The sequence below is a fragment of the Mustelus asterias genome, unplaced genomic scaffold (genome assembly GCF_964213995.1).
Source record: "Mustelus asterias unplaced genomic scaffold, sMusAst1.hap1.1 HAP1_SCAFFOLD_3952, whole genome shotgun sequence".
NCBI classification, from domain to species: domain Eukaryota; kingdom Metazoa; phylum Chordata; class Chondrichthyes; order Carcharhiniformes; family Triakidae; genus Mustelus; species Mustelus asterias.
Window position 1 is genome coordinate 1 of NW_027593897.1, and position 25,131 is coordinate 25,131.

The 25,131-nt window shown below is 56.2% G+C and overlaps 1 protein-coding gene across 1 annotated transcript; it reads left to right on the plus strand.

Moving 5' to 3' along the window:
* Positions 1-1,170: 1,170 nt before the first annotated feature.
* On the plus strand, positions 1,171-22,118 carry LOC144490879 (low-density lipoprotein receptor-related protein 1-like; the record flags this gene model as incomplete). Its single annotated transcript, XM_078208566.1, has 6 exons — positions 1,171-1,264; positions 16,720-16,836; positions 17,809-17,928; positions 19,393-19,515; positions 20,747-20,872; positions 22,002-22,118. Coding segments are annotated over 6 exons (697 nt in total), but the record flags the coding sequence as incomplete, so codon positions are not given.
* Between the last annotated feature and the right edge of the window lie 3,013 nt (positions 22,119-25,131).

The following is a 25,131-nucleotide window of genomic DNA, read 5'->3' on the forward strand; positions in this document are numbered from 1 at the left end:
TGTCCGAGGGTAAACCGACCCTCCCCACAGTGCGGCGCTCTCTCAGCACCGACCCTCCCACAGTGCGGCGCTCCCTCAGCACTGACCCTCCCACAGTGCGGCACTCCCTCAGCACTGACCCTCCCACAGTGCGGCGCTCCCTCAGCACTGACCCTCCCACAGTGCGGCGCTCCCTCAGCACTGACCCTCCCACACAGTGCGGCGCTCCCTCAGCACTGACCCTCCCACACAGTGCGGTGCTCCCTCAGCACTGACCCTCCCACACAGTGCGGCGCTCCCTCAGCACTGACCCTCCCACAGTGCGGCGCTCCCTCAGCACTGACCCTCCCACAGTGCGGCGCTCCCTCAGCACTGACCCTCCCACAGTGCGGCGCTCCCTCAGCACCGACCCTCCCACAGTGCGGCGCTCCCTCAGCACTGACCCTCCCACAGTGCGGCGCTCCCTCAGCACTGACCCCCCCCACAGTGCGGCGCTCCCTCAGCACCGACCCTCCCACAATGCGGCACTCCCTCAGCACCGACCCTCCCACAGTGCGGCGCTCCCTCAGCACCGACCCTCCCACAGTGCGGCGTTCCCTCAGCACTGACCCTCCCACAGTGAGGCGCTCCCTCAGCACTGACCCTCCCCACAGTGCGGCGCTCCCTCAGCACTGACCCTCCCACAGTGCGGCGCTCCCTCAGCACTGACCCTCCCCACAGTGCGGCGCTCCCTCAGCACTGACCCTCCCACAGTGAGGCGCTCCCTCAGCACTGACCCTCCCCACAGTGCGGCGCTCCCTCAGCACTGACCCTCCCACAGTGAGGCGCTCCCTCAGCACTGACCCTCCCACAGTGCGGCGCTCCCTCAGCACTGACCCTCCCACAGTGCGGCGCTCCCTCAGCACCGACTCTCCCACAGTGCGACGCTCCCTCAGCACCGACCCTCCCACAGTGCGGCGCTCCCTCAGCACTGACCCTCCCCACAGTGCGGCGCTCCCTCAGCACTGACCCTCCCACAGTGCGGCGCTCCCTCAGCACTGACCCTCCCACAGTGCGGCACTCCCTCAGCACTGACCCTCCCACAGTGCGGCGCTCCCTCAGCACTGACCCTCCCACACAGTGCGGCGCTCCCTCTCTGTGAGTGAAAGTTGCGGGTTGCAGGTTGTTAATCTTGAGCTGTTGCCTCCACAGTTTGTCTGTAAGAATGACAAGTGCATTCCCTTCTGGTGGAAATGTGACACTGAGGATGACTGCGGAGATCGATCGGATGAACCAGAAGATTGTCGTGAGTAAAGCTCCCTCTACACTGTCCCCCATCAAACACTCCCAGGACAGGTACAGCACGGGGTTAGATACAGAGTAAAGCTCCCTCTACACTGTCCCCATCAAACACTCCCAGGACAGGTACAGCACGGGGTTAGATACAGAGTAAAGCTCCCTCTACACTGTCCCCATCAAACACTCCCAGGACAGGTACAGCACGGGGTTAGATACAGAGTAAAGCTCCCTCTACACTGTCCCCCATCAAACACTCCCAGGACAGGGACAGCACGGGGTTAGATACAGAGTAAAGCTCCCTCTACACTGTCCCCCATCAAACACTCCCAGGACAGGTACAGCACGGGGTTAGATACAGAGTAAAGCTCCCTCTACACTGTCCCCATCAAACACTCCCAGGACAGGTACAGCACGGGGTTAGATACAGAGTAAAGCTCCCTCTACACTGTCCCCCATCAAACACTCCCAGGACAGGTACAGCACGGGGTTAGATACAGAGTAAAGCTCCCTCTACACTGTCCCCCATCAAACACTCCCAGGACAGGGACAGCACGGGGTTAGATACAGAGTAAAGCTCCCTCTACACTGTCCCCCATCAAACACTCCCAGGACAGGTACAGCACGGGGTTAGATACAGAGTAAAGCTCCCTCTACACTGTCCCCCATCAAACACTCCCAGGACAGGTACAGCACGGGGTTAGATACAGAGTAAAGCTCCCTCTACACTGTCCCCCATCAAACACTCCCAGGACAGGGACAGCACGGGGTTAGATACAGAGTAAAGCTCCCTCTACACTGTCCCCCCATCAAACACTCCCAGGACAGGTACAGCACGGGGTTAGATACAGAGTAAAGCTCCCTCTACACTGTCCCCATCAAACACTCCCAGGACAGGTACAGCACGGGGTTAGATACAGAGTAAAGCTCCCTCTACACTGTCCCCATCAAACACTCCCAGGACAGGTACAGCACGGGGTTAGATACAGAGTAAAGCTCCCTCTACACTGTCCCCCATCAAACACTCCCAGGACAGGTACAGCACGGGGTTAGATACAGAGTAAAGCTCCCTCTACACTGTCCCCCATCAAACACTCCCAGGACAGGGACAGCACGGGGTTAGATACAGAGTAAAGCTCCCTCTACACTGTCCCCCATCAAACACTCCCAGGACAGGTACAGCACGGGGTTAGATACAGAGTAAAGCTCCCTCTACACTGTCCCCCATCAAACACTCCCAGGACAGGTACAGCACGGGGTTAGATACAGAGTAAAGCTCCCTCTACACTGTCCCCCATCAAACACTCCCAGGACAGGGACAGCACGGGGTTAGATACAGAGTAAAGCTCCCTCTACACTGTCCCCCCATCAAACACTCCCAGGACAGGTACAGCACGGGGTTAGATACAGAGTAAAGCTCCCTCTACACTGTCCCCATCAAACACTCCCAGGACAGGTACAGCACAGGGTTAGATACAGAGTAAAGCTCCCTCTACACTGTCCCCATCAAACACTCCCAGGACAGGTACAGCACAGGGTTAGATACAGAGTAAAGCTCCCTCTACACTGCCCCCATCAAACACTCCCAGGACAGGTACAGCACGGGGTTAGATACAGAGTAAAGCTCCCTCTACACTGTCCCCCATCAAACACTCCCAGGACAGGTACAGCACGGGGTTAGATACAGAGTAAAGCTCCCTCTACGCTGTCCCCATCAAACACTCCCAGGACTGGTACAGCACGGGGTTAGATACAGAGTAAAGCTCCCTCTACACTGTCCCCATCAAACACTCCCAGGACACGTACAGCATGGGGTTAGATACAGAGTAAAGCTCCCTCTACACTGTCCCCCATCAAACATTCCCAGGACAGGTACAGCATGGGGTTAGATACAGAGTAAAGCTCCCTCGACTCTGTCCCCATCAAACACTCCCAGGACAGGTACAGCACGGGGTTAGATACAGAGTAAAGCTCCCTCGACTCTGTCCCCATCAAACACTCCCAGGACAGGTCGAGCACGGGGTTAGATACAGAGTAAAGCTCCCTCTACACTCTCCCCATCAAACACTCCCAGGACAGGTACAGCACGGGGTTAGATACAGAGTAAAGCTCCCTCTACACTGTCCCCCATCAAACACTCCCAGGACAGGTACAGCACGGGGTTAGATACAGAGTAAAGCTCCCTCTACACTGTCCCCATCAAACACTCCCAGGACAGGTACAGCACGGGGTTAGATACAGAGTAAAGCTCCCTCTACACTGTCCCCATCAAACACTCCCAGGACAGGTACAGCACGGGGTTAGATACAGAGTAAAGCTCCCTCTACACTGTCCCCCATCAAACACTCCCAGGACAGGGACAGCACGGGGTTAGATACAGAGTAAAGCTCCCTCTACACTGTCCCCCATCAAACACTCCCAGGACAGGTACAGCACGGGGTTAGATACAGAGTAAAGCTCCCTCTACACTGTCCCCATCAAACACTCCCAGGACAGGTACAGCACGGGGTTAGATACAGAGTAAAGCTCCCTCTACACTGTCCCCCATCAAACACTCCCAGGACAGGTACAGCACGGGGTTAGATACAGAGTAAAGCTCCCTCTACACTGTCCCCCATCAAACACTCCCAGGACAGGGACAGCACGGGGTTAGATACAGAGTAAAGCTCCCTCTACACTGTCCCCCATCAAACACTCCCAGGACAGGTACAGCACGGGGTTAGATACAGAGTAAAGCTCCCTCTACACTGTCCCCCATCAAACACTCCCAGGACAGGTACAGCACGGGGTTAGATACAGAGTAAAGCTCCCTCTACACTGTCCCCCATCAAACACTCCCAGGACAGGGACAGCACGGGGTTAGATACAGAGTAAAGCTCCCTCTACACTGTCCCCCCATCAAACACTCCCAGGACAGGTACAGCACGGGGTTAGATACAGAGTAAAGCTCCCTCTACACTGTCCCCATCAAACACTCCCAGGACAGGTACAGCACGGGGTTAGATACAGAGTAAAGCTCCCTCTACACTGTCCCCATCAAACACTCCCAGGACAGGTACAGCACGGGGTTAGATACAGAGTAAAGCTCCCTCTACACTGTCCCCCATCAAACACTCCCAGGACAGGTACAGCACGGGGTTAGATACAGAGTAAAGCTCCCTCTACACTGTCCCCCATCAAACACTCCCAGGACAGGGACAGCACGGGGTTAGATACAGAGTAAAGCTCCCTCTACACTGTCCCCCATCAAACACTCCCAGGACAGGTACAGCACGGGGTTAGATACAGAGTAAAGCTCCCTCTACACTGTCCCCCATCAAACACTCCCAGGACAGGTACAGCACGGGGTTAGATACAGAGTAAAGCTCCCTCTACACTGTCCCCCATCAAACACTCCCAGGACAGGGACAGCACGGGGTTAGATACAGAGTAAAGCTCCCTCTACACTGTCCCCCCATCAAACACTCCCAGGACAGGTACAGCACGGGGTTAGATACAGAGTAAAGCTCCCTCTACACTGTCCCCATCAAACACTCCCAGGACAGGTACAGCACAGGGTTAGATACAGAGTAAAGCTCCCTCTACACTGTCCCCATCAAACACTCCCAGGACAGGTACAGCACAGGGTTAGATACAGAGTAAAGCTCCCTCTACACTGCCCCCATCAAACACTCCCAGGACAGGTACAGCACGGGGTTAGATACAGAGTAAAGCTCCCTCTACACTGTCCCCCATCAAACACTCCCAGGACAGGTACAGCACGGGGTTAGATACAGAGTAAAGCTCCCTCTACGCTGTCCCCATCAAACACTCCCAGGACTGGTACAGCACGGGGTTAGATACAGAGTAAAGCTCCCTCTACACTGTCCCCATCAAACACTCCCAGGACACGTACAGCATGGGGTTAGATACAGAGTAAAGCTCCCTCTACACTGTCCCCCATCAAACATTCCCAGGACAGGTACAGCATGGGGTTAGATACAGAGTAAAGCTCCCTCGACTCTGTCCCCATCAAACACTCCCAGGACAGGTACAGCACGGGGTTAGATACAGAGTAAAGCTCCCTCGACTCTGTCCCCATCAAACACTCCCAGGACAGGTCGAGCACGGGGTTAGATACAGAGTAAAGCTCCCTCTACACTCTCCCCATCAAACACTCCCAGGACAGGTACAGCACGGGGTTAGATACAGAGTAAAGCTCCCTCTACACTGTCCCCCATCAAACACTCCCAGGACAGGTACAGCACGGGGTTAGATACAGAGTAAAGCTCTCTCTACACTGTCCCTATCAAACACTCCCAGGACAGGTACAGCACGGGGTTAGATACAGAGTAAAGCTCCCTCTACACTGTCCCCCCATCAAACACTCCCAGGACAGGGACAGCACGGGGTTAGATACAGAGTAAAGCTCTCTCTACACTGTCCCCATCAAACACTCCCAGGACAGGTACAGCACGGGGTTAGATACAGAGTAAAGCTCCCTCTACACTGTCCCCCATCAAACACTCCCGGGACAGGTACAGCACGGGGTTAGATACAGAGTAAAGCTCCCTCTACACTGTCCCCCATCAAACACTCCCAGGACAGGTACAGCACGGGGTTAGATACAGAGTAAAGCTCCTGTACACTGTCCCCCATCACAGGACAGGTACAGCACGGGGTTAGATACAGAGTAAAGCTCCCTCTACACTGTCCCCATCAAACACTCCCAGGACAGGTACAGCACGGGGTTAGATACAGAGTAAAGCTCCCTCTACACTGTCCCCATCAAACACTCCCAGGACAGGTACAGCACGGGGTTAGATACAGAGTAAAGCTCCCTCGACACTGTCCCCCATCACAGGACAGGTACAGCAGGGGGTTAGATACAGAGTAAAGCTCCCTCTACACTGTCCCCCATCACAGGACAGGTACAGCAGGCGGTTAGATACAGAGTAAAGCTCCCTCGACACTGTCCCCCATCACAGGACAGGTACAGCAGGGGGTTAGATACAGAGTAAAGCTCCCTCTACACTGTCCCCCATCAAACACTCCCAGGACAGGTACAGCACGGGGTTAGATACAGAGTAAAGCTCCCTCTATACTGTCCCCCATCAAACACTCCCAGGACAGGTACAGCAGGGGGTTAGATACAGAGTAAAGCTCCAGTATACTGTCCCCCATCACAGGACAGGGACAGCAGGGGGTTAGATACAGAGTAAAGCTCCAGTATACTGTCCCCCATCACAGGACAGGGACAGCAGGGGGTTAGATACAGAGTAAAGCTCCCTCTACACTGTCCCCCATCAAACACTCCCAGGACAGGTACAGCACGGGGTTAGATACAGAGTAAAGCTCCCTCTACACTGTCCCCATCAAACACTCCCAGGACAGGTACAGCACGGGGTTAGATACAGAGTAAAGCTCCCTCTACACTGTCCCCATCAAACACTCCCAGGACAGGTACAGCACGGGGTTAGATACAGAGTAAAGCTCCCTCTACACTGTCCCCATCAAACACTCCCAGGACAGGTACAGCACGGGGTTAGATACAGAGTAAAGCTCCCTCTACACTGTCCCCCATCAAACACTCCCAGGACAGGTACAGCACGGGGTTAGATACAGAGTAAAGCTCCCTCTACACTGTCCCCCATCAAACACTCCCAGGACAGGGACAGCACGGGGTTAGATACAGAGTAAAGCTCCCTCTACACTGTCCCCCATCAAACACTCCCAGGACAGGTACAGCACGGGGTTAGATACAGAGTAAAGCTCCCTCTACACTGTCCCCATCAAACACTCCCAGGACAGGTACAGCACGGGGTTAGATACAGAGTAAAGCTCCCTCTACACTGTCCCCCATCAAACACTCCCAGGACAGGTACAGCACGGGGTTAGATACAGAGTAAAGCTCCCTCTACACTGTCCCCCATCAAACACTCCCAGGACAGGGACAGCACGGGGTTAGATACAGAGTAAAGCTCCCTCTACACTGTCCCCCATCAAACACTCCCAGGACAGGTACAGCACGGGGTTAGATACAGAGTAAAGCTCCCTCTACACTGTCCCCCATCAAACACTCCCAGGACAGGTACAGCACGGGGTTAGATACAGAGTAAAGCTCCCTCTACACTGTCCCCCATCAAACACTCCCAGGACAGGGACAGCACGGGGTTAGATACAGAGTAAAGCTCCCTCTACACTGTCCCCCCATCAAACACTCCCAGGACAGGTACAGCACGGGGTTAGATACAGAGTAAAGCTCCCTCTACACTGTCCCCATCAAACACTCCCAGGACAGGTACAGCACGGGGTTAGATACAGAGTAAAGCTCCCTCTACACTGTCCCCATCAAACACTCCCAGGACAGGTACAGCACGGGGTTAGATACAGAGTAAAGCTCCCTCTACACTGTCCCCCATCAAACACTCCCAGGACAGGTACAGCACGGGGTTAGATACAGAGTAAAGCTCCCTCTACACTGTCCCCCATCAAACACTCCCAGGACAGGGACAGCACGGGGTTAGATACAGAGTAAAGCTCCCTCTACACTGTCCCCCATCAAACACTCCCAGGACAGGTACAGCACGGGGTTAGATACAGAGTAAAGCTCCCTCTACACTGTCCCCCATCAAACACTCCCAGGACAGGTACAGCACGGGGTTAGATACAGAGTAAAGCTCCCTCTACACTGTCCCCCATCAAACACTCCCAGGACAGGGACAGCACGGGGTTAGATACAGAGTAAAGCTCCCTCTACACTGTCCCCCCATCAAACACTCCCAGGACAGGTACAGCACGGGGTTAGATACAGAGTAAAGCTCCCTCTACACTGTCCCCATCAAACACTCCCAGGACAGGTACAGCACAGGGTTAGATACAGAGTAAAGCTCCCTCTACACTGTCCCCATCAAACACTCCCAGGACAGGTACAGCACAGGGTTAGATACAGAGTAAAGCTCCCTCTACACTGCCCCCATCAAACACTCCCAGGACAGGTACAGCACGGGGTTAGATACAGAGTAAAGCTCCCTCTACACTGTCCCCCATCAAACACTCCCAGGACAGGTACAGCACGGGGTTAGATACAGAGTAAAGCTCCCTCTACGCTGTCCCCATCAAACACTCCCAGGACTGGTACAGCACGGGGTTAGATACAGAGTAAAGCTCCCTCTACACTGTCCCCATCAAACACTCCCAGGACACGTACAGCATGGGGTTAGATACAGAGTAAAGCTCCCTCTACACTGTCCCCCATCAAACATTCCCAGGACAGGTACAGCATGGGGTTAGATACAGAGTAAAGCTCCCTCGACTCTGTCCCCATCAAACACTCCCAGGACAGGTACAGCACGGGGTTAGATACAGAGTAAAGCTCCCTCGACTCTGTCCCCATCAAACACTCCCAGGACAGGTCGAGCACGGGGTTAGATACAGAGTAAAGCTCCCTCTACACTCTCCCCATCAAACACTCCCAGGACAGGTACAGCACGGGGTTAGATACAGAGTAAAGCTCCCTCTACACTGTCCCCCATCAAACACTCCCAGGACAGGTACAGCACGGGGTTAGATACAGAGTAAAGCTCTCTCTACACTGTCCCTATCAAACACTCCCAGGACAGGTACAGCACGGGGTTAGATACAGAGTAAAGCTCCCTCTACACTGTCCCCCCATCAAACACTCCCAGGACAGGGACAGCACGGGGTTAGATACAGAGTAAAGCTCTCTCTACACTGTCCCCATCAAACACTCCCAGGACAGGTACAGCACGGGGTTAGATACAGAGTAAAGCTCCCTCTACACTGTCCCCCATCAAACACTCCCGGGACAGGTACAGCACGGGGTTAGATACAGAGTAAAGCTCCCTCTACACTGTCCCCCATCAAACACTCCCAGGACAGGTACAGCACGGGGTTAGATACAGAGTAAAGCTCCTGTACACTGTCCCCCATCACAGGACAGGTACAGCACGGGGTTAGATACAGAGTAAAGCTCCCTCTACACTGTCCCCATCAAACACTCCCAGGACAGGTACAGCACGGGGTTAGATACAGAGTAAAGCTCCCTCTACACTGTCCCCATCAAACACTCCCAGGACAGGTACAGCACGGGGTTAGATACAGAGTAAAGCTCCCTCGACACTGTCCCCCATCACAGGACAGGTACAGCAGGGGGTTAGATACAGAGTAAAGCTCCCTCTACACTGTCCCCCATCACAGGACAGGTACAGCAGGCGGTTAGATACAGAGTAAAGCTCCCTCGACACTGTCCCCCATCACAGGACAGGTACAGCAGGGGGTTAGATACAGAGTAAAGCTCCCTCTACACTGTCCCCCATCAAACACTCCCAGGACAGGTACAGCACGGGGTTAGATACAGAGTAAAGCTCCCTCTATACTGTCCCCCATCAAACACTCCCAGGACAGGTACAGCAGGGGGTTAGATACAGAGTAAAGCTCCAGTATACTGTCCCCCATCACAGGACAGGGACAGCAGGGGGTTAGATACAGAGTAAAGCTCCAGTATACTGTCCCCCATCACAGGACAGGGACAGCAGGGGGTTAGATACAGAGTAAAGCTCCCTCTACACTGTCCCCCATCAAACACTCCCAGGACAGGTACAGCACGGGGTTAGATACAGAGTAAAGCTCCCTCTACACTGTCCCCATCAAACACTCCCAGGACAGGTACAGCACGGGGTTAGATACAGAGTAAAGCTCCCTCTACACTGTCCCCATCAAACACTCCCAGGACAGGTACAGCACGGGGTTAGATACAGAGTAAAGCTCCCTCTACACTGTCCCCATCAAACACTCCCAGGACAGGTACAGCACGGGGTTAGATACAGAGTAAAGCTCCCTCTACACTGTCCCCCATCAAACACTCCCAGGACAGGTACAGCACGGGGTTAGATACAGAGTAAAGCTCCCTCTACACTGTCCCCCATCAAACACTCCCAGGACAGGGACAGCACGGGGTTAGATACAGAGTAAAGCTCCCTCTACACTGTCCCCCATCAAACACTCCCAGGACAGGTACAGCACGGGGTTAGATACAGAGTAAAGCTCCCTCTACACTGTCCCCATCAAACACTCCCAGGACAGGTACAGCACGGGGTTAGATACAGAGTAAAGCTCCCTCTACACTGTCCCCCATCAAACACTCCCAGGACAGGTACAGCACGGGGTTAGATACAGAGTAAAGCTCCCTCTACACTGTCCCCCATCAAACACTCCCAGGACAGGGACAGCACGGGGTTAGATACAGAGTAAAGCTCCCTCTACACTGTCCCCCATCAAACACTCCCAGGACAGGTACAGCACGGGGTTAGATACAGAGTAAAGCTCCCTCTACACTGTCCCCCATCAAACACTCCCAGGACAGGTACAGCACGGGGTTAGATACAGAGTAAAGCTCCCTCTACACTGTCCCCCATCAAACACTCCCAGGACAGGGACAGCACGGGGTTAGATACAGAGTAAAGCTCCCTCTACACTGTCCCCCCATCAAACACTCCCAGGACAGGTACAGCACGGGGTTAGATACAGAGTAAAGCTCCCTCTACACTGTCCCCATCAAACACTCCCAGGACAGGTACAGCACGGGGTTAGATACAGAGTAAAGCTCCCTCTACACTGTCCCCATCAAACACTCCCAGGACAGGTACAGCACGGGGTTAGATACAGAGTAAAGCTCCCTCTACACTGTCCCCCATCAAACACTCCCAGGACAGGTACAGCACGGGGTTAGATACAGAGTAAAGCTCCCTCTACACTGTCCCCCATCAAACACTCCCAGGACAGGGACAGCACGGGGTTAGATACAGAGTAAAGCTCCCTCTACACTGTCCCCCATCAAACACTCCCAGGACAGGTACAGCACGGGGTTAGATACAGAGTAAAGCTCCCTCTACACTGTCCCCCATCAAACACTCCCAGGACAGGTACAGCACGGGGTTAGATACAGAGTAAAGCTCCCTCTACACTGTCCCCCATCAAACACTCCCAGGACAGGGACAGCACGGGGTTAGATACAGAGTAAAGCTCCCTCTACACTGTCCCCCCATCAAACACTCCCAGGACAGGTACAGCACGGGGTTAGATACAGAGTAAAGCTCCCTCTACACTGTCCCCATCAAACACTCCCAGGACAGGTACAGCACAGGGTTAGATACAGAGTAAAGCTCCCTCTACACTGTCCCCATCAAACACTCCCAGGACAGGTACAGCACAGGGTTAGATACAGAGTAAAGCTCCCTCTACACTGCCCCCATCAAACACTCCCAGGACAGGTACAGCACGGGGTTAGATACAGAGTAAAGCTCCCTCTACACTGTCCCCCATCAAACACTCCCAGGACAGGTACAGCACGGGGTTAGATACAGAGTAAAGCTCCCTCTACGCTGTCCCCATCAAACACTCCCAGGACTGGTACAGCACGGGGTTAGATACAGAGTAAAGCTCCCTCTACACTGTCCCCATCAAACACTCCCAGGACACGTACAGCATGGGGTTAGATACAGAGTAAAGCTCCCTCTACACTGTCCCCCATCAAACATTCCCAGGACAGGTACAGCATGGGGTTAGATACAGAGTAAAGCTCCCTCGACTCTGTCCCCATCAAACACTCCCAGGACAGGTACAGCACGGGGTTAGATACAGAGTAAAGCTCCCTCGACTCTGTCCCCATCAAACACTCCCAGGACAGGTCGAGCACGGGGTTAGATACAGAGTAAAGCTCCCTCTACACTCTCCCCATCAAACACTCCCAGGACAGGTACAGCACGGGGTTAGATACAGAGTAAAGCTCCCTCTACACTGTCCCCCATCAAACACTCCCAGGACAGGTACAGCACGGGGTTAGATACAGAGTAAAGCTCTCTCTACACTGTCCCTATCAAACACTCCCAGGACAGGTACAGCACGGGGTTAGATACAGAGTAAAGCTCCCTCTACACTGTCCCCCCATCAAACACTCCCAGGACAGGGACAGCACGGGGTTAGATACAGAGTAAAGCTCTCTCTACACTGTCCCCATCAAACACTCCCAGGACAGGTACAGCACGGGGTTAGATACAGAGTAAAGCTCCCTCTACACTGTCCCCCATCAAACACTCCCGGGACAGGTACAGCACGGGGTTAGATACAGAGTAAAGCTCCCTCTACACTGTCCCCCATCAAACACTCCCAGGACAGGTACAGCACGGGGTTAGATACAGAGTAAAGCTCCTGTACACTGTCCCCCATCACAGGACAGGTACAGCACGGGGTTAGATACAGAGTAAAGCTCCCTCTACACTGTCCCCATCAAACACTCCCAGGACAGGTACAGCACGGGGTTAGATACAGAGTAAAGCTCCCTCTACACTGTCCCCATCAAACACTCCCAGGACAGGTACAGCACGGGGTTAGATACAGAGTAAAGCTCCCTCGACACTGTCCCCCATCACAGGACAGGTACAGCAGGGGGTTAGATACAGAGTAAAGCTCCCTCTACACTGTCCCCCATCACAGGACAGGTACAGCAGGCGGTTAGATACAGAGTAAAGCTCCCTCGACACTGTCCCCCATCACAGGACAGGTACAGCAGGGGGTTAGATACAGAGTAAAGCTCCCTCTACACTGTCCCCCATCAAACACTCCCAGGACAGGTACAGCACGGGGTTAGATACAGAGTAAAGCTCCCTCTATACTGTCCCCCATCAAACACTCCCAGGACAGGTACAGCAGGGGGTTAGATACAGAGTAAAGCTCCAGTATACTGTCCCCCATCACAGGACAGGGACAGCAGGGGGTTAGATACAGAGTAAAGCTCCAGTATACTGTCCCCCATCACAGGACAGGGACAGCAGGGGGTTAGATACAGAGTAAAGCTCCCTCTACACTGTCCCCCATCAAACACTCCCAGGACAGGTACAGCACGGGGTTAGATACAGAGTAAAGCTCCCTCTACACTGTCCCCATCAAACACTCCCAGGACAGGTACAGCACGGGGTTAGATACAGAGTAAAGCTCCCTCTACACTGTCCCCATCAAACACTCCCAGGACAGGTACAGCACGGGGTTAGATACAGAGTAAAGCTCCCTCTACACTGTCCCCATCAAACACTCCCAGGACAGGTACAGCACGGGGTTAGATACAGAGTAAAGCTCCCTCTACACTGTCCCCCATCAAACACTCCCAGGACAGGTACAGCACGGGGTTAGATACAGAGTAAAGCTCCCTCTACACTGTCCCCCATCAAACACTCCCAGGACAGGGACAGCACGGGGTTAGATACAGAGTAAAGCTCCCTCTACACTGTCCCCCATCAAACACTCCCAGGACAGGTACAGCACGGGGTTAGATACAGAGTAAAGCTCCCTCTACACTGTCCCCATCAAACACTCCCAGGACAGGTACAGCACGGGGTTAGATACAGAGTAAAGCTCCCTCTACACTGTCCCCCATCAAACACTCCCAGGACAGGTACAGCACGGGGTTAGATACAGAGTAAAGCTCCCTCTACACTGTCCCCCATCAAACACTCCCAGGACAGGGACAGCACGGGGTTAGATACAGAGTAAAGCTCCCTCTACACTGTCCCCCATCAAACACTCCCAGGACAGGTACAGCACGGGGTTAGATACAGAGTAAAGCTCCCTCTACACTGTCCCCCATCAAACACTCCCAGGACAGGTACAGCACGGGGTTAGATACAGAGTAAAGCTCCCTCTACACTGTCCCCCATCAAACACTCCCAGGACAGGGACAGCACGGGGTTAGATACAGAGTAAAGCTCCCTCTACACTGTCCCCCCATCAAACACTCCCAGGACAGGTACAGCACGGGGTTAGATACAGAGTAAAGCTCCCTCTACACTGTCCCCATCAAACACTCCCAGGACAGGTACAGCACGGGGTTAGATACAGAGTAAAGCTCCCTCTACACTGTCCCCATCAAACACTCCCAGGACAGGTACAGCACGGGGTTAGATACAGAGTAAAGCTCCCTCTACACTGTCCCCCATCAAACACTCCCAGGACAGGTACAGCACGGGGTTAGATACAGAGTAAAGCTCCCTCTACACTGTCCCCCATCAAACACTCCCAGGACAGGGACAGCACGGGGTTAGATACAGAGTAAAGCTCCCTCTACACTGTCCCCCATCAAACACTCCCAGGACAGGTACAGCACGGGGTTAGATACAGAGTAAAGCTCCCTCTACACTGTCCCCCATCAAACACTCCCAGGACAGGTACAGCACGGGGTTAGATACAGAGTAAAGCTCCCTCTACACTGTCCCCCATCAAACACTCCCAGGACAGGGACAGCACGGGGTTAGATACAGAGTAAAGCTCCCTCTACACTGTCCCCCCATCAAACACTCCCAGGACAGGTACAGCACGGGGTTAGATACAGAGTAAAGCTCCCTCTACACTGTCCCCATCAAACACTCCCAGGACAGGTACAGCACAGGGTTAGATACAGAGTAAAGCTCCCTCTACACTGTCCCCATCAAACACTCCCAGGACAGGTACAGCACAGGGTTAGATACAGAGTAAAGCTCCCTCTACACTGCCCCCATCAAACACTCCCAGGACAGGTACAGCACGGGGTTAGATACAGAGTAAAGCTCCCTCTACACTGTCCCCCATCAAACACTCCCAGGACAGGTACAGCACGGGGTTAGATACAGAGTAAAGCTCCCTCTACGCTGTCCCCATCAAACACTCCCAGGACTGGTACAGCACGGGGTTAGATACAGAGTAAAGCTCCCTCTACACTGTCCCCATCAAACACTCCCAGGACACGTACAGCATGGGGTTAGATACAGAGTAAAGCTCCCTCTACACTGTCCCCCATCAAACATTCCCAGGACAGGTACAGCATGGGGTTAGATACAGAGTAAAGCTCCCTCGACTCTGTCCCCATCAAACACTCCCAGGACAGGTACAGCACGGGGTTAGATACAGAGTAAAGCTCCCTCGACTCTGTCCCCATCAAACACTCCCAGGACAGGTCGAGCACGGGGTTAGATACAGAGTAAAGCTCCCTCTACACTCTCCCCATCAAACACTCCCAGGACAGGTACAGCACGGGGTTAGATACAGAGTAAAGCTCCCTCTACACTGTCCCCCATCAAACACTCCCAGGACAGGTACAGCACGGGGTTAGATACAGAGTAAAGCTCTCTCTACACTGTCCCTATCAAACACTCCCAGGACAGGTACAGCACGGGGTTAGATACAGAGTAAAGCTCCCTCTACACTGTCCCCCCATCAAACACTCCCAGGACAGGGACAGCACGGGGTTAGATACAGAGTAAAGCTCTCTCTACACTGTCCCCATCAAACACTCCCAGGACAGGTACAGCACGGGGTTAGATACAGAGTAAAGCTCCCTCTACACTGTCCCCCATCAAACACTCCCGGGACAGGTACAGCACGGGGTTAGATACAGAGTAAAGCTCCCTCTACACTGTCCCCCATCAAACACTCCCAGGACAGGTACAGCACGGGGTTAGATACAGAGTAAAGCTCCTGTACACTGTCCCCCATCACAGGACAGGTACAGCACGGGGTTAGATACAGAGTAAAGCTCCCTCTACACTGTCCCCATCAAACACTCCCAGGACAGGTACAGCACGGGGTTAGATACAGAGTAAAGCTCCCTCTACACTGTCCCCATCAAACACTCCCAGGACAGGTACAGCACGGGGTTAGATACAGAGTAAAGCTCCCTCGACACTGTCCCCCATCACAGGACAGGTACAGCAGGGGGTTAGATACAGAGTAAAGCTCCCTCTACACTGTCCCCCATCACAGGACAGGTACAGCAGGCGGTTAGATACAGAGTAAAGCTCCCTCGACACTGTCCCCCATCACAGGACAGGTACAGCAGGGGGTTAGATACAGAGTAAAGCTCCCTCTACACTGTCCCCCATCAAACACTCCCAGGACAGGTACAGCACGGGGTTAGATACAGAGTAAAGCTCCCTCTATACTGTCCCCCATCAAACACTCCCAGGACAGGTACAGCAGGGGGTTAGATACAGAGTAAAGCTCCAGTATACTGTCCCCCATCACAGGACAGGGACAGCAGGGGGTTAGATACAGAGTAAAGCTCCAGTATACTGTCCCCCATCACAGGACAGGGACAGCAGGGGGTTAGATACAGAGTAAAGCTCCCTCTACACTGTCCCCCCATCAAACACTCCCAGGACAGGTACAGCACGGGGTTAGATACAGAGTAAAGCTCCCTCTACACTGTCCCCCATCAAACACTCCCAGGACAGGTACAGCACGGGGTTAGATACAGAGTAAAGCTCCCTCTACACTGTCCCCCATCAAACACTCCCAGGACAGGTACAGCACGGGGTTAGATACAGAGTAAAGCTCCTATACACTGTCCCCCATCACAGGACAGGGACAGCACGGGGTTGTATATGGAGTGGAGGTTGTGCTGTGGGTTTGGGTTCTGACTCTTTCTGTCTCTTTGAACAGCGGAGTTTAAATGTCGCCCCGGTCAGTTCCAGTGTGGGACCGGTCACTGCACGAACCCGGCCTTTATCTGTGATGGTGACAATGATTGTCAAGACAGCTCGGATGAAGCCAACTGTGGTTAGTTGTAAACATTTTTTGTTCGTGAGGTTGAGCGCGCGGGTCTCCCTTGCGGCCTTCGCTGGTAACCATGACTTAAAACCTCTCTGTCTCCCCCCTCTCTCTGCGTCTCCCCCCTCTCTCTGCGTCTCCCCCCTCTCTCTGTGTCTCCCCCGCTCTCTCTCTGCGTCTCCCCCGCTCTCTCTCTGTGTCTCCCCCCTCTCTCTGTGTCTCCCCCCTCTCTCTGTGTCTCCCCCGCTCTCTCTCTCTGTGTCTCCCCCGCTCTCTCTCTGCGTCTCCCCCGCTCTCTCTCTGCGTCTCCCCCGCTCTCTCTCTGCGTCTCCCCCGCTCTCTCTCTGTGTCTCCCCCCTCTCTCTGTGTCTCCCCCCTCTCTCTCTGTGTCTCCCCCGCACTCTCTCTCTGTCTCCCCCGCTCTCTCTCTGCGTCTCCCCCCTCTCTCTCTGCGTCTCCCCCCTCTCTCTCTGCGTCTCCCCCCTCTCTCTCTGCGTCTCCCCCCTCTCTCTCTGCGTCTCCCCCCTCTCTCTCTGCGTCTCCCCCCTCTCTCTCTGCGTCTCCCCCCTCTCTCTCTGCGTCTCCCCCCTCTCTCTCTCTGCGTCTCCCCCCTCTCTCTCTGCGTCTCCCCCCTCTCTCTCTGCGTCTCCCCCCTCTCTCTCTGCGTCTCCCCCCTCTCTCTCTGCGTCTCCCCCCTCTCTCTCTGCGTCTCCCCCCTCTCTCTCTGCGTCTCCCCCCTCTCTCTCTGCGTCTCCCCCCTCTCTCTCTGCGTCTCCCCCCTCTCTGCGTCTCCCCCCTCTCTCTCTGCGTCTCCCCCCTCTCTGCGTCTCCCCCCTCTCTCTCTGCGTCTCCCCCCTCTCTCTCTGCGTCTCCCCCGCTCTCTCTCTGCGTCTCCCCCCCCCCCTCTCTGTGTCTCCCCCCTCTCTCTGCGTCTCCCCCGCTCTCTCTCTGCGTCTCCCCCCTCTTGCTCTCTCCCCACAGAGATACATGTGTGTCTACCCAGCCAGTTCAAGTGTACCGTGGCGAACCGTTGTATTCCGGGGATATTCCGCTGTAACGGACAAGATAATTGCGGAGACGGAGAAGACGAGAGGGATTGCCGTGAGTATCCCTTCCCCCGCGCGCTCTCTGTGTCCCACATTCTCCCCCACTCTCCCCCGTGGCAGCGAGTCCCACATTCTCCCCCACTCTCCCCATGGGAGGGAGTCCCACATTCTCCCCCCCCCCCCCCCCCGTGGGATTCCAGTCTTGGGGTCAGTGTCAGTGCGGAATCTGCATGTTCTCCCCGTGTCTGCGTGGGTTTCCTCCGGGTGCTCCGGGTTCCTCCCACAGTCCAAAGATGTGCGGGTTAGGGTGGATTGGCCATGCTAAATTGTCCCTTAGTGTCCAAAGATGTGTAGGTTAGGGTGGATTGGCCATGCTAAATTGTCCCTTAGTGTCCAAAGATGTGTAGGTTAGGGTGGATTGGCCGTGCTAAATTGCCCCTTAGTGTCCCAAAGATGTGTAGGTTAGGGTGGATTGGCCATGCTAAATTGTCCCTTAGTGTCCCAAAGATGTGTAGGTTAGGGTGGATTGGCCGTGCTAAATTGCCCCTTAGTGTCCCAAAGATGTGTAGGTTAGGGTGGATTGGCCGTGCTAAATTGCCCCTTAGTGTCCAAAGATGTGTAGGTTAGGGTGGATTGGCCGTGCTAAATTGCCCCTTAGTGTCCCAAAGATGTGTAGGTTAGGGTGGATTGGCCGTGCTAAATTGCCCCTTAGTGTCCAAAGATGTGTAGGTTAGGTGGATTGGCCATGCTAAATTGCCCCTTAGTGTCCAAAGATGTGTAGGTTAGGTGGATTGGCCGTGCTAAATTGCCCCTTAGTGTCCAAAGATGTGTAGGTTAGGGTGGATTGGCCGTGCTAAATTGCCCCTTAGTGTCCCAAAGATGTGCAGGTTAGGGTGGATTGGCCGTGCTAAATTGTCCCTTAGTGTCCCAAAGATGTGCAGGTTAGGGTGGATTGGCCGTGCTAAATTGCCCCTTAGTGTCCCAAAGATGTGCAGGTTAGGGTGGATTGGCCGTGCTAAATTGTCCCTTAGTGTCCCAAAGATGTGTAGGTTAGGGTGGATTGGCCATGCTAAATGTGCAGGGGTTACGGGGAATGGGGCTGAGACTCGGGGCTTGGGTGGGGTGCTTTTTTTTTTAGGGAGAGCCGGTGATGCCGAGATGGGCTGAATGGCCTCCATTTGCGCTGCCGGGATTCTACGGGTTTTTGGAACCCTTGTGAGTGGCCCCACCATCGAGGACGGCCAGGAGGGGGTGTGACGGACGCACTCTGAGGGGGGGGAATCCCCGGGGAGAGGAGTGGCGGGGAGGGAGGCGGGGGGAGTTAGTCGCCATGTTGTTGGATGGTGTTCGAGTCGGGGGGGGGGACGCGGCTGAGAGGGGCCCCCATTCTTCTTCCACCGCTCGGTTGGGTGTGGTGTTTGGGATTCCCAGGAGTTGGGTCTAACGATTGTGTGTCTTTCTTTCCCCAAACCGCCTCTCCCCTTCCGGACCCCCCCCCCCTCGCTTCCCACCCCCACAGCGGAGGTCACCTGTGCCCCCAATCAGTTCCAGTGCGCCACCACCAAGCGATGCATCCCTCGAGTGTGGGTCTGTGATCGGGACAACGACTGCATGGACCACTCGGACGAACCTGCCAATTGCAGTAAGACCAACCAACTCGGACCACCTCTCCATCCCCCCCTCCCTCCCTACCTCTGTAACCTCCTCCAGCCCCCCTACACCCCCTCCCAATCTCTGTAACCACCTCCAGCCCCCCTACACCCCCTCCCTATCTCTGTAACCTCCCCTACACCCCCCTCCCTATCTCTGTAACCTCCTCTACACCCCCTCCCTATCTCTGTAACCTCCCCTACACCCCCTCCCTATCTCTGTAACCTCCTCTACACCCCCTCCCTATCTCTGCAACCTCCCCTACACCCCCTCCCTATCTCTGTAACCTCCCCTACACCCCCTCCCTATCTCTGTAACCGCCTCCATCCCCCTACACACCCTCCCTATCTCTGTAACCTCCTCCAGCTCCCTACACCCCCTCCCTATCTCTGTAACCTCCTCCAGCCCCCCTACACCCCCTCCCTATCTCTGTAACCTCCTACACCCACCTCCCTACCTCTGTAACCTCCTCCAGCCTCCTACACCCCCTCCCTATCTCTGTAACCTCCTCCAGCCCCCTACACCCCCTCCCTATCTCTGCAACCTCCCCTACACCCCCTCCCTATCTCTGTAACCTCCCCTACACCCCCTCCCTATCTCTGTAACCGCCTCCATCCCCCTACACACCCTCCCTATCTCTGTAACCTCCTCCAGCTCCCTACACCCCCTCCCTATCTCTGTAACCTCCTCCAGCCCCCCTACACCCCCTCCCTATCTCTGTAACCTCCTACACCCACCTCCCTATCTCTGTAACCTCCTCCAGCCCCCCTACACCCCCTCCCTATCTCTGGAACCTCCTCCAACCCCCTACACCTCCTCCCTATCTCTGTAACCACCTCCAGCCCCCCCTACACACCCTCCCTATCTCTGTAACCTCCTCCAGCCCCCCCTACACCCCCTCCCTATCTCTGTAACCCCCTCCATCCCCCCACCTCCCGACCTCTGTAACCCTCTCCATCCCCCCTCCCTACCTCTGTAACCTCCTCCAACCCCCCTACACCCCCCTCCCTATCTCTGTAACCTCCTCCAACCCCCTACACCTCCTCCCTATCTCTGTAACCTCCTCCAGCCCCCCTACACCTCCTCCCTATCCCTGTAACCTCCTCCAGCTCCCTACACCCCCTCCCTATCTCTGTAACCTCCTCCAGCCCCCCACACCCCCTCCCTATCTCAGTAACCTCGTACTGCGATGTGATATAATGAGGCTGTCTCTCTGATCCCAGCTCAGATGACCTGCGGGGTCGATGAGTTCCGATGTAAGGATTCTGGGAGATGTATTCCCGCCCGGTGGAAGTGTGACGGTGAGGACGATTGTGGTGATGGATCGGATGAACCAAAGGAGGAGTGTGGTAAGTTCCAGGATCCCTCCTACAGTGCGGCGCTCCCTCAGCACTGACCTTCCCACAGTGCGGCGCTCCCTCAGCACTGACCCTCCCACAGTGCGGCGCTCCCTCAGCACTGACCCTCCCACAGTGCGGCGCTCCCTCAGCACTGACCCTCCCACAGTGCGGCGCTCCCTCAGCACTGACCCTCCCACAGTGCGGCACTCCCTCAGCGCCGACCCTCCCACAGTGCGGCGCTCCGTCAGCACTGACCCTCCCACAGTGCGGCGCTCCCTCAGCACTGACCCTCCCACAGTGCGGCGCTCCCTCAGCACTGACCCTCCCACAGTGCGGCACTCCCTCAGCACTGACCCTCCCCACAGTGCGGCGCTCCCTCAGCACTGACCCTCCCACAGTGCGGCGCTCCCTCAGCACTGACCCACCCACAGTGCGGCGCTCCCTCAGCACTGACCCTCCCACAGTGCGGCACTCCCTCAGCGCCGACCCTCCCACAGTGCGGCGCTCCGTCAGCACTGACCCTCCCACAGTGCGGCGCTCCCTCAGCACTGACCCTCCCACAGTGCGGCGCTCCCTCAGCACTGACCCTCCCACAGTGCGGCACTCCCTCAGCACTGACCCTCCCCACAGTGCGGCGCTCCCTCAGCACCGACCCTCCCACAGTGCGGGCGCTCCCTCAGCACTGACCCTCCCCACAGTGCGGCGCTCCCTCAGCACTGACCCTCCCACAGTGCGGCACTCCCTCAGCACTGACCCTCCCCACAGTGCGGCGCTCCCTCAGCACTGACCCTCCCACACAGTGCGGTGCTCTCTCAGCGCTGAGTGCGGCGCTCTCTCAGCACTGACCCTCCCACACAGTGCGGCGCTCCCTCAGCACCGACCCTCCCACAGTGCGGTGCTCTCTCAGCACTGACCCTCCCACACAGTGCGGCGCTCCCTCAGCACCGACCCTCCCACACAGTGCGGCGCTCCCTCAGCACCGACCCTCCCACAGTGCGGCGCTCCCTCAGCACTGACCCTCCCACACTGCGGCGCTCCCTCAGCGCTGACCCAGAAGTCTGGCTGCCATTTTGAAAGTCGGAGGCGCTCCCACTGCGTGTCACCTGCCAGTTAAACGAGCTTCCCTCTCTGGTTTCAGATGAGAGGACCTGTGAACCGTACCAGTTCCGTTGCAAGAACAATCGATGTGTCCCTGGGCGCTGGAAATGTGACTACGACAACGACTGTGGAGACAATTCGGACGAGGAAGGCTGCAGTGAGTCTCGTTGCTTCCCTGGCGCCCTCTGTCGTGGGGGGGAGGGGAGAGACGTTCTTCCCAGGGATCCTAAACAGGAGAGACTCACAACTGCCCAAGACTGAAACAAGATGGCCGTCCCTCTAACCCCTCTTCCCACACCCTCTTTCCCGCTCGCACTCTCTCTCCCGCTCGCACTCTCTCTCTCTCCCGCTCGCACTCTCTCTCTCTCCCGCTCGCACTCTCTCTCCCGCTCGCACTCTCTCTCTCTCCCCCGCTCGCACTCTCTCTCCCGCTCGCACTCTCTCTCCCGCTCGCACTCTCTCTCCCGCTCTCGCACTCTCTCTCCCGCTCTCGCACTCTCTCTCCCGCTCTCGCACTCTCTCTCCCGCTCTCGCACTCTCTCTCCCGCTCTCGCACTCTCTCTCCCGCTCTCGCACTCTCTCTCCCGCTCGCACTCTCTCTCTCTCCCGCTCGCACTCTCTCTCCCGCTCGCACTCTCTCTCCCGCTCGCACTCTCTCTCCCGCTCGCACTCTCTCTCCCGCTCGCACTCTCTCTCCCGCTCGCACTCTCTCTCCCGCTCGCACTCTCTCTCCCGCTCGCACTCTCTCTCCCGCTCGCACTCTCTCTCCCGCTCGCACTCTCTCTCCCGCTCGCACTCTCTCTCCCGCTCGCACTCTCTCTCCCGCTCGCACTCTCTCTCCCGCTCGCACTCTCTCTCCCGCTCGCACTCTCTCTCCCGCTCGCACTCTCTCTCCCGCTCGCACTCTCTCTCCCGCTCGCACTCTCTCTCCCGCTCGCACTCTCTCTCCCGCTCGCACTCTCTCTCCCGCTCGCACTCTCTCTCCCGCTCGCACTCTCTCTCCCGCTCGCACTCTCTCTCCCGCTCGCACTCTCTCTCCCGCTCGCACTCTCTCTCCCGCTCGCACTCTCTCTCCCGCTCGCACTCTCTCTCCCGCTCGCACTCTCTCTCCCGCTCGCACTCTCTCTCCCGCTCGCACTCTCTCTCCCGCTCGCACTCTCTCTCCCGCTCGCACTCTCTCTCCCGCTCGCACTCTCTCTCCCGCTCGCACTCTCTCTCCCGCTCGCACTCTCTCTCCCGCTCGCACTCTCTCTCCCGCTCGCACTCTCTCTCCCGCTCGCACTCTCTCTCCCGCTCGCACTCTCTCTCCCGCTCGCACTCTCTCTCCCGCTCGCACTCTCTCTCCCGCTCGCACTCTCTCTCCCGCTCGCACTCTCTCTCCCGCTCGCACTCTCTCTCCCGCTCGCACTCTCTCTCCCGCTCGCACTCTCTCTCCCGCTCGCACTCTCTCTCCCGCTCGCACTCTCTCTCCCCGCTCGCACTCTCTCTCCCGCTCGCACTCTCTCTCCCGCTCGCACTCTCTCTCCCGCTCGCACTCTCTCTCCCTCTCGCACACTCTCTCTCTCCCACTCGCACTCTCTCTCTCTCTCTCCCGCTCGCACTCTCTCTCTCTCTCTCCCGCTCGCACTCTCTCTCTCTCCCGCTCGCACTCTCTCTCTCTCTCTCTCTCACCCGCTCGCACACTTTTTCTCTCTCTCTCTCTCACACACACTCTCTCTCTCGCACACTCTCTCCCGTTCGCACACTCTCTCTCTCTCTCTCCCGCTCACACTCTCTCTCTCTCTCCCGTTCACACTCTCTCTCTCTCCTGCTCGCACACTCTCTCTCTCTCTCTCACATACTCTCTCGCTCTCTCCCGCTCGCACACTCTCTCTCTCGCGCTCGCGCACTCTCTCTCTCTCTCGCACACTCTCTCTCTCTCCCGCTCACACACTCTCTCTCTCGCTCGCACACTCTCTCTCTCTCGCTCACACACTCACTCTCTCCCACTCGCACTCTCTCTCTCTCTCTCCCGCTTGCACGCTCTCTCTCTCTCTCTCATTTGCACTCTGTCTCGCACACTCTCTCTCTCTCACACACACTCTCTCTCTCTCTTGCACACTCTCTCTCTTGCACACTCTCTCTCTCTCTTGCACACTCTCTCTCTCTTGCACACTCTCTCTCTCTTGCACACTCTCTCTCTCTTGCACACTCTCTCTCTCTCTCGCACACTCTCCCGCTCGCACACTCTCTCTCTCTCCCGCTCGCACACTCTCTCTCTCGCTCGCACACTCTCTCTCTCTCTCGCTCGCACACTCTCTCTCTCCCGCTCGCGCACTCTCTCTCTCTCTCGCACACTCTCTCTCTCTCTCGCACACTCTCTCTCTCTCTCGCACACTCTCTCTCTCTCCCGCTCGCACGCTCTCTCTCTCGCTCGCACACTCTCTCTCTCTCTCTCTCGCTCGCACACTCTCTCTCTCCCACTCGCACTCACTCTCTCTCTCTCCCCGCTTGCACGCTCTCTCTCTCTCTCTCGTTTGCACTCTTTCTCGCACACTCTCTCTCTCTCACACACTCTCTCTCTTTCGCACACTCTCTCTCTCTTGCACACTCTCTCTCTCTTGCACACTCTCTCTCTTGCACACTCTCTCTCTCTTGCACACACTCTCTCTCTCTCTCTCGCACACTCTCTCTCCCGCTCGCACACTCTCTCTCTCTCCCGCTCGCACACTCTCTCTCTCTCTCTCTCTCACTCACACACTCTCTCTCTGTCTCCCTCTCTTGCTCGCGCACACGCTCTCTCTCTCTCTCTCTCTCCCGCTCACACTCTCTCTCTCTCCCGCTCGCACTCTATCTCCCGCTCGCACTCTATCTCCCGCTCGCACTCTATCTCCCGCTCGCACTCTATCTCCCGCTCGCACTCTATCTCCCGCTCGCACTCTATCTCCCGCTCGCACTCTATCTCCCGCTCGCACTCTATCTCCCGTTCACACACACTCTCTCTCTCTGTGTCTCTTGCACACTATCTCTCATTCCCGCTTGCACACTCTCTCTCTCTCTCTGTTTCTCTCGCACTCTCTCTCTCTCTCTCTCTCCCCCGCACTCTCTCTTTCTCTATTAACTCAGAAACTCCAGCTGATGTTCTGGGGGGACCCCCGGGGTTCGAATCCCACCCACGGCAGATTGGTGGG